The sequence below is a fragment of the Hipposideros armiger genome, unplaced genomic scaffold, assembly GCF_001890085.2.
Source record: "Hipposideros armiger isolate ML-2016 unplaced genomic scaffold, ASM189008v1 scaffold_102, whole genome shotgun sequence".
NCBI lineage: Eukaryota > Metazoa > Chordata > Mammalia > Chiroptera > Hipposideridae > Hipposideros > Hipposideros armiger.
In genome coordinates this window covers 2,872,091-2,885,318 of record NW_017731452.1, presented here as the reverse complement: position 1 = coordinate 2,885,318, position 13,228 = coordinate 2,872,091, and the positions used below count along the sequence as shown (strand labels likewise).

The following is a 13,228-nucleotide window of genomic DNA, read 5'->3' as shown; positions in this document are numbered from 1 at the left end:
TGAGCTTTGCAAAGTATTTCATAATTTAATCTTTGATTCCATGATTTGAGGAAGCTAGTCTTTGTGGTTTATTTCAATTATTTAAGAGAGAACATTAATTTTTTAATGCTAAAGATCTGTGTATAATGTGTGATTTTTATGCATTCATGACTGAGAACTGACTTCTTAGTTTCCATATCTATAATTTTCTGATGTTTCATACAATTTACCTCCAAGGACAAAGAGTCGTTCTCTTAAAACTGCACATTTTAATCATATTCTACCTGTTTCTAGAAGCCCCCATTCAAGGTCCTTTTAATCCGTTTAGAACGCCTGAATTTTTACTTCAGAGGTTTCCAACACTTCTCTACATCTTCACTTGGATGTGTCTCTCAGACATCTCACACTTAATACACCCAAAACCAAACTCTTGATTTTCAACCTACCCCACAAGCTGGATCCACTCTATTTCAGTAAATGGCAATTCCATCCTTACAAAAACCTTGACTTGTCCCTCACACCTCATACCCAATCTATCAGCAAACCTACCACCTCCACAGACACTGTCTTGGTCTAGGTAAGCCAACATCTGCTTTCACCTGGATCATCATGATAGCCTGTCAACTGTTCCCCTTGCTTCCATCCTCAACCCCCTAGTCTACTGTCTACACAGAAGCTAGCCTGATCACTTAAAAAGGAAAGTTTATCATGTCAAAATCTGTGCTTAACATGGAATTCAAAGGTCAGTAGTTTTGTTCTAGATCTATTTGATCTCATCTCCTCACACTCCCCCTTTTTTATTCAGCTCCAGCCAAAAGGGGTTCCCTTCTAGTTCCTAGAATATGCCAACTACTTTATCTAATTAGCAGTCTATCGCACCATCACTCTCTAGACATCAACCCTGATTTGCTTTTCTAAACAGCACCTATCATTACATGGTATATTTATTTTTGGTCTTGTTCCTCTAGAATACAAATTTCATGAGAGCAGTGGTGTTGTCTGTTCACTGCTTTCCCCCAACACCCAGAACAGTGTTCCTATATATACAAGTTACTTCTAGGTACGAAATTCAAAGGACTTTTCACTTCATTAAAAACATGTAAGTAAAAAAAAAACCATCTTGATTGCTCACACACAATTTTAAAATAACAAAAATACTTTTAGAATGAAGCTAAATTCCACAGCATCCATCAGGAATTTTAGCTGTAGGAAATGATGACTGACAATGTCCAAACATTCCGGCCTTACAGATGCATCAGCATCACAGGCACGTGGCAAGGATCATGTGCCCAATTAAGCGAATATTCTTGTTACTTATTCACCAGCTCATAAACAGATGATGACCTACAGCAGACTGCCCTGATGATTCTGCTAGGAAGAAAGGAATGACATCACTGGAGAACCTGAAGACTCAGGCCGTGACACACACACACACACACACACACACACAGCCGAGGCTGTGATTGCTGAACTCCAAGATGACTGCCAAAGAAGCCCATCTCATGACCAGCTATCAGGGGAATTCTCTGAGTCTGATAGTCACCTCGGACTCCTCTCCCAATTAAGGTTAAGGAGTCTCTTTGTGATCAGTGTGATGTTACAGTCCTCAAATGCCTATTTGTGATCCCTTTTCTTAAATGTTTATTTAAACATTTATTCATGAATCAAGGAAGGAAATTGGATTTGTTTAAATTCAATTTCTAGGTTCAAGGCAACCTGTCACGGCTGTCCTTAATGCTGAACCCCAGGGTTGTCATCACTACCCCTCCCCACACAGTACCTTCAAATTAGTCACACTTCCTGTATGGAGCCCCCAACCTGTTACCACTCCAAACGGTACTCCCCAAGCTGTCAACGCCCTAAACAGACCCACCCACCCCATCCCCCATCACTAACCACGAGACCCCTCTTCTGTCATTCATACCTCCAAAATCCTCCTCGCCACCAATGCCCCAGACTTCCCTCATGAACAGCCCTTTGCAAGGGCCCTATTCTATCAGCAAGACCTTCAAACTCCCCTTCCCGTAATCAAGGTCCAACGAGACCCTACTTCTGTTACGAGTTCCCAAATATCTCCTCCCCAGTCGCCAAGATCCCTCGCAAATGCCCCTGTCGTCAACGTCATCAACTCCACTCACCGGGTTGCCCCTCGTGAGCAGCGCCGGAAGCCCCGCCCCCGGCCGGTTGCTAGGCTCCAACAGCCGGAAGTCCCGCCTGCCGTGTATTCACCGCCGCCGCCGTCGCTGTCGTTGTTGTTGTGGTTGGTGCTCTGAGCTCCGCGGCTCCGAGAGCCGGCTGCGTCCCTTCCTCGCCGCCGCCATGAAGTGGATGTTTAAGGAGGACCATTCTCTGGGTAAGCGCTCCGCCACTGGCGGGGCCGTGGGGGCCGGCGCGGCGGGTGGGCCCTTCCCCCACTCGGGCCGCCTTGGGCTGGGTCGGGCGGGGCGGATGTCGAGCTTTGGTCTCAGGTCGCCAAGGCCCCAGTCCCCCGGGCAGCTGCCCACAGACCCCGTGCCGCCTTCTGCAGGCCCTGCCGGGAGCTAGGGGACCGAGGACCGAGGCCGCCGGGACACCCGAACGAGGGCCCGGGGCGTACGTAGGTCGCGGGGGGAGGAAGGCTGGGGGCCCCGGAACCGGCCTTCGGGCAGGCGTGACCGTCAGCCCGGTGTGTTTCTCCCGCAGAACACAGATGCGTGGAATCCGCGAAGATCCGAGCGAAATATCCCGACCGGGTTCCGGTGAGTGGACTCCCCGCCCCTTCACCTCGCTGTCACCCCTGTTGTCTGGGACCCGTGACAGGGCACCAGGTCATTCAACAGTTGACAAGTTGAGGTTCCAGTCCCGGTTATAGTAGCAGATGGGCCAAACTGGTTTAGGGACCGTTCGGGCCCGGGGCGTGAGGGGGCTCGAGCTGGTGCTGTTCAGGGTGCCTCAGTGCTGAATCTCCCGATCTAGGCCAGCGAGCTGTCTGCAGCCTCGGGGCTCCCTCACTAATTATGTAAGGAACGATGTTCTAGGACAGGGCAACAGGTCACTGCCACTTTGGGGACCGATAATGGAGGGAGACTGTCACTTTGGTCTTGGAAGTGGTACTTTAGTCTCAGGACATTCTCATCTTTAACTTTAAACCACCATTTTTATCTGCATTCCAGCACCCTTTCCTTACTTACCCTGACCCTGTCATTTTTTTCCTGACCAAAAAAATTGGAGAAGCCGCTGAAAACCCCTTCTGTATTTTTCCCTTAATCAATACTAAATATTATATTTCTTCCATGGTAGGGCAGATGGTTTCTGTAATCCTTATTGATTTTTAAAGGACATCCAGGCCTGTTGTTGTAGCTCTTTGCTTGTGAACAATTTCTTTGGAGAGGGGAGAGGGGGACAAATTTGAAACCTCGTTCAGAGAGAAGCAACAGGCCAAATGAAGAGCTTGGTGGTTCTTGGCTGGCTGGAATTGCTAGTCATTCCCATCAGTCCATCCATGCTCAATTCCTGTGTTCCTTGGGATCTTAATTCCCCTGTAGTGTGAAGGTAGATCCATTCTGGGATCCTGGAATCACAGGCTGCAGATGGAACCCTCACTAGATATTCAGGTCTGCCTTGACAAAATGCTGAAAGGCTTTGTAGTAAGGGCAGTATTTCTCTTATGTATGCTGAGGTCAGGGACGGGAAATATAGTAATTGACCACAGAAAAGCACTTACTGTTTCCCTATCACATACTTATATCAGTTCTTCATCTCCAGAGTATGTGGTCTGTTAAATCAGGGGCATGTTTTTTTTTCATGTTGTGCAGTTTCCCACCCACGTCCTTGCCCACACACTGTTCATCAGCTCCCTGACAGTGCAAGGCCAAAGCCTCACATTAGAAATCCAGGCCTGACCTCTCTTTGCTGTTGCAGGTGATTGTGGAAAAGGTCTCAGGCTCTCAGATTGTTGACATTGACAAACGGAAGTATCTGGTTCCATCTGACATCACTGTGGCTCAGTTCATGTGGATCATCAGGAAAAGGATCCAGCTTCCTTCTGAAAAGGCAATCTTCCTGTTTGTGGATAAGACAGTCCCACAGTCCAGGTGAGAGATGTGTACTAGTGTTGGTCATCTGCTTGGCTGCTTACAGAACTCAAAACTTCGGAGGTCTGAAAACTCTTAGAGGTCCTGACTGGAAATCTGGATTTTTGTGCTTCCTGACATTAGGAGTTCAAGGAAAATAAGGGCTGCAGTACATGGGAGTATGCTTTGGGTTAAGAATCGAACAAGGCCTGGACTGTTTAAAAAAAATAATGAAACCCAGCCTCTGACCCCCAAGAATCCTTTAAAAGAGTTGAGGGTTCACTTAGGCTTAAGCCATCAGTAGAACTAAAGCCTGGGATGGTTTTCTCCAAGTGACCCATGAAATAAGTCTTGTCATTCTCCACCAGGAGCTTGTGGACTTTGCTGAGGCTCAGCTCCAGTTAATCACCCTGCTTGCTTGCTCTCCAAACTCAGTTAACTCTGTGCCACTGTGAGAATCTGTAGCTGCCTGATCTTCAGTACACTAAAATGGCTGCTGTCCAGCTAAGGGCTCTGTCTACAGATTTAAGCCTCCCTTGGTATCATCTGTTCTGACTGTCAGGTTAACTGCCCCCATGCTCGAGCTGTTGTGCTGCCTGGAAGCAATCTTTGGGATAACTTAGGCGCTGAATGTAGGCAGAGCATTACAATTCCCTTCTTCTGTGTAGTTGACAGCCCAGCTTTAGTCCCCTGTGGAAAGAGACAAATGGACTGGCGCAGTCTAAATCCCTGGTCAGTCCTTTCCTGTTACTGACTGAATCCTAGGCCCTGAGCCAGATGCTGGCCCCCTCTTCCCTGAGTGTAAGTTTCTGGCTGCATCTCATCTTTGCTAACCAAACCAAGTTTCATTTGCTACCCCCAAAAATAGTACTTCTAAAAACTAAGGCTTTCAGAAGCCTTGGGAAATAACCCAATGTGGCCAAAATATGTTCCTTTTGAAAATCCTTGAAAGCTCCAGAAGAGGCCTAAGCCAAATTCTAGTATTTTCCTGTGAAAGGTAGAAAGCTCTTTTTTGGTCTGAAAGACCAAAAGGCAGAAAGGCTATTTTTTGGTGCGATTTGCTCTTTCCCATTCTCTACCACTTCTACTTCCTGGTGTTTGGCAGAGAAGTAGGATAGGGGAGAAATGGAAGATTCTTCCCTAAGGTCTGTTGACATAAGTAATGTCCAAACGTACAGAATTTTGGCACAATTACTGGGAAGCACGGTCTCAAGTGCTCCGGGGAATGACAGTTTTGCCGTTTCTTTTATGCATTTGAAATTAAGGAGGCCATATAAGGAAGTTAACATGAAGGTGGGAAAAAACAAGGTGGGGATTGGATTACACTATAGTTAACAAGACTGCTTTGTAGGGTTGGTTATGCTTATTTCAAAGGTGTGTTAACCTACAATAGATGCACAAGAACAATGGGCAGGGCTTGCTTAAGCAAAGATAAACCTTTTATTTAAAAAGTTATATGCCTGGGGCCTGACTACCCACTACACCTGCACAGTTAGGAATTTGTATCGGATCACCCTGTAAGGTGACTTTCCATAGAACCCCTTTTTCATCCACAGGCCAGTGTCCTGCCTGCTGGGTGCCTTTGCAATAGCTATTGCTCAGGAAGCTGTGGTGTTGCCAGGGGTGATCTTGTCAGCCATAGCTGGGCTCTTCAAGCCTTCCTTCTTAGGCCTCTGGGCAGTGTGGTACTGGGTGCACTCTTCACCAGGGGAGGAAGCCCTGTGTATCTGTGGTCTGTCGGCTTCCCTTAAGGGTGGTGGGGGAGGTAAATTCATATCACCTGCAATTTCTCTAGAGCTTTGGCGACTGTTTCCTCCTTCCTGGAGGTGGCTTCTTAGTGGGAGGAAGTAGGTGACTAGGATCTATGGCATTGAGTATATTTCCTTAGATTCTTCTTCTTTTTTTAAATTTACATGTATTGGGGTGACAGTGGTCAACAAAACTACATAGGTTTCAAGTATACAATTCTATAACACATCATCTGTATATTGCATTATGTGTTCACCACCCAGAGTCAGTTCTCCTATCACCATATATTTGACGCCCTTATTTCCTTCGATTCTGATCCTCTGATACTTCTTGAAGGAAATGAAGCAGGCTTCTGGAAACATTAAGATTACTCTGATGGGTCCACATTAATTTAGCAATTAAAATACCTGTAGATTTTAGCAACTACCCCCTCCCCCCATTATCCCTGAGATATAAATAGAATTGGAAATGAAAAATGATTCTCAGGGCCGCAGAAGCTGCTTCAGGGCCATTTTTCTCTCCTTGTCTCATTTGTCTTTCCAACCTGGTAAGTATCTGCCCTAAGGCAGATTTATTCCACTGACCCAAGTCAGGAGTTTAGTCAGTAAGGAGGGCCCCTCTGCCTAGGCCCCCTCAGTGCCTTTGGCCCCAGTTAATGGCTTCCTGCAGTCATTAAAGCAGTTCTTTTTTTTTATGGTTTTATCCTTAAAAACAAATTGTTTATAAACAAAAGAGGCATGCCTGTGACATCATGGGGCTTTATGCAAATACTAATCACCTGATAACAGCACAAACAAAATTGCCACAGGGTCTGCTTCCTGAAGCTGGGGTGTGACTCAGCTTCTCAGTCTCCTCTCCCAAAGCAGTTTCGCAGCTTTTTCCTCAGCTCTTCTCAGACTCCTTAGGGAAGCCAGGGGCCACCCTTAACCTTTAGCCAGTGCTTGCAGCCCTTCAGTGCCTGGGGCAATGAGTCTGAAAAGGATGAATCTAAGCTCGCTGGAGCTCCGCCCCCCTCCCCTCCCCCTCATTCCTTAGCAGACATCATTTATGCCTGAGGCTGAGTGGAAGTGACTTCAGTTATACCTGCCTTGGAGTGGAACTTTGGGCGAGTGTTCAACATGTAGAATCAACATGTAGAATGTTGGGATTATTGTTTAGTTAGTATTAAATGTTGATTCTAGAAATAGAGACAGAGGAGGTAAGTCCCTAAAGGTTTTACTTCCTAAATTCTTTCTGAGTTCTGTTTTTTAAAAAGGGGGATCTCAACTGCCTTTTCACATTTAGTATTGGAAAGTTGAATTCTCTGCCTAGGTGCCTGCACCCAGAATCACGCAAAAAACAAAAGGAGAACTATGGGTTGGTGCAGACAGGATTTGAGAAATCACGTCAGTGTACAAATTTCCCAGTCATGGCATTGGAGGGGAACCGAGACATGGCAATGGTGCCTACCTTTTGGTCTTTGTTTAGCACATGGACAAGTCTTGTTAATCCCCTGTTTAAAATAGAAACAGTATATTATTAAATAAGATATCTCTAAGATGTGATAATTTGGGAATGTTACATTGGTTAAACTTTGCTGTTTAAGATTATGGTGTTTAGTTGCTTCTGGATCTTAAAGAAGAACTAAATAAAAGGAAGTTGTGATGTCTTGTAGTCCATTTAAAATGTGCTTAAATCAAGCACTTTTGATCATTTCTGGGTAAATACCTCTTCAAGAACAGGGTTTATTTCAGCAGTTGAATAGGGTTTATTTATATCTGAGAAAACTCTAATAAAAGAAACAAGCAGTAGTTCATTTTTTTAGACTCTTGGGGAGCCTTTGGGGTCATACTAACTTTCACTTTGAGGCCAGTGCCTTTCCAGGCTCCACAGCAGTGGCCATTGTCCTCTCACCTCCCCGCAACCTACCCTCCCCTTGCTGGAAGAGATAAATCCAGGTCCAATGGAAGCACGTGTGCTTCGAAGCAGATGGGTGGCCAGGTGTGCCTGTCAGTCCACGCAATTCATGAGTCAGGCTGGATCCCACGGCCCTGTGACCTGACCTTGGTTGGGGGACAAGGGGAGGTTCTGCAGGGAATGGGCATCCATACAGTTCTAGGTCAGCCTCCCCCGATTCATAGGCTGTTGAGTAGCTTAAAACTAATGTTTCCCTCAGCAGCATGGCCATTCCTGGATGTGGATTCTTCTGAAAGGTTATTGGTTAGTTTGTCTGGGTCTGTGACCCTGAATGGAGGGGTGGGAGACAGTTTTAAGGGGCAATTTAGGTTCATTCCACTCAGTACTTCAGGGACCCACCACACCTTAAATTGGTTCCATGGCTAGAATCTGCATTGGCTTTTCCCATTTCTTTCTTTGTCAGGCTCAGAGCTTGGCAGGTGGCAGTACCCCTTGTCCTCAGCAGCATCCTTCTCGGATGAGTGCATATAATACTTGATGCCACTGTGATGCGCATTAGATTAGGGACCGGAGGCCATCTTGGGTGTCGTCTGCAGCCAGTTAACAGGCAGGAAGCTGTGGAGTCGCAGTGTTGCTCGCAAGTTGACAGGCCATGCAGCAAGCCTGTGCAGCTTAGCCACAGACACGTCAGAGCTGCATCTTTAGGACCCTGAGGCATTCCCGCGGTGGCCTGCCCCACGCAGTGGAGCCCAGGGCCCAGGCTTCCATGAATTCTGAGAGGGAAGTTCGTCTTAGAGACTTGTGGAACTTGTCTGAAACTGACACACCAGTCTCCTGCCATAGACTGCTGACTAGGGTCATAGTTTTCATTCCTGTACTTCCACTTGACTATTCTTTTAATGGGACTAAAAAAAACCCACATTGTTTTAAAAACTATCTTTGTGGCCCAGCTCTTTTTGGCTCCAGGCCAAGTTATTCTGTGTGTGGCCTGGTACTACAAGTGCTATTTTCAAATCATACTGTACAGATGGATGTGTCCGTCTTCTTACCTGGCACCCAGGGAAGCCTCGGAATCAGGCGTCAGTTAAGTTAGGGTTCTGCTGCATGGAGTCTTTAGCTTCTAGCACTGAGCATTGTCAGTTTTCAAGTTCCTGCCCAAGGGTTACCCTGAGTATAAGGACACAGTGCTACTGACAACTAAATAAAGTTTCCACACAAGGCTGTGTGACAGAGAAAAGGAGAAGAGTGAGAGGACTCTTCAAGTCTTTAGGCACAGCCATCTTGTTGTCAAATTACAGGATGTGAAGGAGAGAACACGAAGATCTGGGATGCAGTGTGTGAAGCTGAGGCTGGCAGCAGTGGCCTTACCTGGGAACATGTCAGAAATGTAGTCTCAGGCCCCACCTGACCTGGAGATTCTGTGTGCACATTTGTGTGTGTGAGAGGCTCTGTGCTAAGGGAGATCTCTTCAGAAGGTACGGGGATGCTGCCATTAGGTCCCTAGAACAGATTTAGCCGTGTATGCACTTGGAGGCAGCAGAGCTTGGTGGTAAGAATGGCTCCTGGCTTTGTGACCTGGGGTGAATTACTTAACTTCTCTGTGCCTTACTTTTATTCTCTATGAACTATGGACTATGATAGTACATGCCTCATAAGATAGTTGTGAGGAAAAGGGTTATATTTTAGAACAGTGCTTGGCACATAAGTGTTTGCTATCATAATTGGATTTATGATCAGCCTCTTTAGCTACTAGGGCACTGGTTAAGCAAATTTATAAATCCAAGATTTACTTAAAAACCAATGGAATCTTAAGACCGAAAGCCACGTTTATAGCGCCCCCCAACCCGTTCAGAGCCTGCCTTAGATGGTAGTGGTTCCAGGGTTCACTGCAGACAGCACAGTCTGGGGTGGGACACTGGTGTTAATAAAGCTCCTCAAGTATGGCTTTTTTTTTTTTTTCTTAAAATGTTTTAAATTAAATTTGTTGGGGTGGCATTGGTAAACAAAATTACATCCGTTCCAAGTGTACAGTTCTATAATACATCTATATATCACATTGTGTGTTTACCACCCAAAGTCAGATCTCCTCTGTCACCATATATTTGACTCCCCAAGCATTTCTAGTTCAGGAGTGGGACTCAGGCTTTCACAGGACAGAACTTAGTCAGATGGAAGCAAACTTAACAAAGGCACCAAAGGGTGGCTGCCTTTGAATTGCACACGATGTCTGCTACTCCTGCATATAAACCCCTTGGGTAACGGTAATGAGGAGATAATAAGACAGGTTTCATCAAGGTCACCCTGGATATTGGACTAAGTGGGGCAAAGGGAGTCATCGCAATAGCTGTAGCTCGTTTCCCCTTCGCCTCATTCTGAGCAGTCGCAGAGAAAAGCAGATTTCCTCAGGGGCATTCCCAGCTACCAGGGTAAAAGCCTTCTTGAGAGACTCAGCAACTTGTTCAAGCCCTTTGCTAGATGCTGGCTCCTCACTCCACTTCCTGGTGTGTCACTCTGCTTCCTGACGATCATGTGGCTCTTAAAGATAAGCATCTCAAAGCAAAACAAAACAACGAAGACAAGTACCTATGTTCCTGTGGAAACAACGAAGACAAGTACCTATGTTCCTGTGGTAGAGGGACTGTTTCTCAACCTCGTTGCACATGGAATCATCTGGCGTTTTAAAACATACTGATGCCTGGGTCCTACCTCCAGAGATTCTGATTTAATTGGTCTGGCGTGGGGCTTGGGCATGGAGGTGTTTTTAAAGCTCTCCATTGTTTTTGATATGTAGCGGAGGTGGAGACAGACCCAAGCACTCCAGGTGGTCTCCTGAGTGGGGGTTCCTCCCTCTATCCAGTGCTCCCCAAGGCCTCACATGTTCCAGGGCAGTGCTGTCAATAGAAATGGCATATGAGCCACATTTGTAATTTTAAATTTTCAGCTAGCCACATTAAGAAAAAGAAACAGGTGAAATTTTAATATATTTATCCAGTATATCCAAAATGTCATCATTTCAACATGTAATCAAAATTGAGATATTTTACATTCTTTTGAGATGGACTCTGAAATCTTGTGTGTTTTACACTTACAGCACATCCCAATTCAGACGAGGCACATTTCAAGTGCTGAATATAGCTAGAGGTTACTGTACTGGACAGCAAAAACAGAGGACGTTTTTATCATAGCGGAAATTTCTAGTGGACACTGCTGTTCCAGGGAGTCCTTATGTTACAAATCCTAGGTCCGGAGAGCCTCACAGGGAGGGAGCACTGTTTCATTGTACAAGATGCTGATGACGACAGGCCATTTCGTGTTCATATTCATCCACCCCCTCGTCGTTACTTAATAATTCTCATCTGCCCACACAGCCAAACAGGCTGAGCTTGAAAATGGGCAGGAAGAACAGGAAAGGAAAAAATTCCCCTTTCTAAGTGTGGCCTGTGTCCCTGTTTACATGGAGGTCCCATACAGCCTGCTCGGGGCACAGCTGCAGAGTGGGGCAGTCATTACTTCACCAGCTTGAGGCCCCGGACCCCTGATTTTACTGAGTTCTGCATTTAAGCATCTCTTGAAATCTGTCCGGGCTAGTGACCTCTGATGTCTCAAGCTGGTACTCAGACCACCACCTTAACTGCTGGTTCTGGTTGACCTAACCATGCATGGTTGCTCTGAGTTGAGCACATGTCTTCGCCTCCTGCTCATCGCTACTGGTACAGTCACGTGGCCAGAGCTCACCCAGGGTTCCAGGTGTTACTAGTCTTACTCCAGAGCGGGTACAGCTCTGGTTTCATGGCAGAGGACCAGATTAGGTCTCCTCCACTGCTGTCTGTTTTGCTGCTTAGGGAAAGCCAGCTTTCCCACCCACACACTTTTAGTTTAAGCAGTATCTATTTCTGGAGGGTTCTTAGGAAGGTTGGGCAGGGCGTCCTTGGATCCCAGATTACAATCTGAGAGCTGTTTGCATTTCATGTGAGGGAAAGAACTTCTCTTTGATGCGCTGATGCAGCTCTCTGGGGCACAGGGTTTTTGGTGGGGGAGCTTCTATAAGAATGCGCCCACCTGTACTTACATGTTAGGTACAAATTATAAATCTTCAATAAACCAGCCCGAGGAGAAGAAAGCTCCATGCACTCTTCCTTACCTTGGTCCTCCACCCATACAGGGATGGGCCTCTTGGGTTCTTAATTTTGCTTAGTTTTTTTCCCCTTGCCCTTGGCATTCAGAAGGCATTCTGAATGTACTAACCTGTACTACCAGCCAAGCCCCCTCAAGGAGTGAGATAGAGCTATCCTCTGAGGGATTTACTTTGTGTGCGTGTGAGTGCGAATGGCCTTGCCTTGGGGCAGCAGGATGGAGATCTGATTCTAGCTATACCATATGTGTGATTTCCAGAGGTCTAATTTATTTTAATCTTTTCTGGCTCCATTTACTGTCTTTACTGCAGGATAGTAGCATGTACTGAGATCTGAATTTCGTTTTTTCACCACGAAAGGTGTGGGAGAGAGTAGCTAGTTTAACTAGTCAAGTTCCTTATCCTCAAGTATCTTTCTCCTGATACCTACACTAAGTAACTAACCCCAATTCTCAATGTTGTTTTTCTCTTTCAAGCCTAACTATGGGACAACTTTACGAGAAGGAAAAAGATGAAGATGGATTCTTGTATGTGGCCTACAGTGGAGAGAACACCTTTGGCTTCTGAGGGCCAGTGCTAGGCTCGGTGCACCGTTTCTGCTTGTGTATCTTGTAAATAGCCGGCCATTTTCAGTTACTATACCAGAAACTCTTCACATAGACCTATTAGTGCATTTGTAACTGGATTGATTTCTTAATATATTGGAAGGTTTTGTTTCCTTAGACTAGTAAATTATCATACAGAGTTTTATTTTGAGTTTTTCTTTTTGTGCACTGTCCTCATGGCTGTACTCTCCAGAGAACTTGTTCCTATGGGAATCATATTTAATGAAGATATTTCCATATTGAAGTGAGGTGTAGGTGGGGTATTGAAATGAAAGGGAGGGAGATGATGCATTATTTCTGAATTATGTTTGAAGTGTTAGATGGCTAAGTATTAAAAGCATCCAAATTAAATCCTTAGCAATCAGAACACTCGCTTCACTAGATTTTGCCAACTGCCAATCATGTTGGACTGAGCTAATCTGTTCCTCTTTCTGAAACTACTAAGGTAAATAATTAACAATAAAATTTCCTCTTATAAAGGCATTGCAATGTGACCATGTCCTTTATTCACCATCTTTTAGATGGGTAAGAGAAGTAGCTCCTATGTCTGCGGGGCCAGGAAGAGGGTTTGTGGGGCCCATGGCATCACAGCCAGGAACAGGAAGCGGTGGCCTGTGTCATAAGGAGGGCCATTTTCTTTTACGTGGTTAATATGTTCACACAGTTCAGCTATCAAGCCTCTATAAAAAGGTATATATTGAGAGCTCCTACCACTGTCTTCTGACTACCCAAACCCTCTGCCTTATGGGAAACTACTTGTACTGGCTTGTTTCTTTTTAGTGTTTCTTTTTGGAAGTACAATTAAATATGAATAT

General features: G+C 45.6%; 1 protein-coding gene across 1 annotated transcript; it reads left to right on the top strand.

The window, feature by feature from the left end:
• The first annotated feature begins 2,177 nt into the window (after positions 1-2,177).
• Positions 2,178-12,896, top strand: GABARAPL2 (GABA type A receptor associated protein like 2). The gene is made up of 4 exons (XM_019646429.1): positions 2,178-2,332; positions 2,662-2,717; positions 3,880-4,052; positions 12,285-12,896. Exons 1-4 carry the CDS (start codon positions 2,299-2,301, stop codon positions 12,373-12,375), a joined length of 354 nt encoding a protein of 117 aa, XP_019501974.1. The 5' UTR covers positions 2,178-2,298; the 3' UTR covers positions 12,376-12,896.
• The last annotated feature ends 332 nt before the right edge of the window (positions 12,897-13,228 follow it).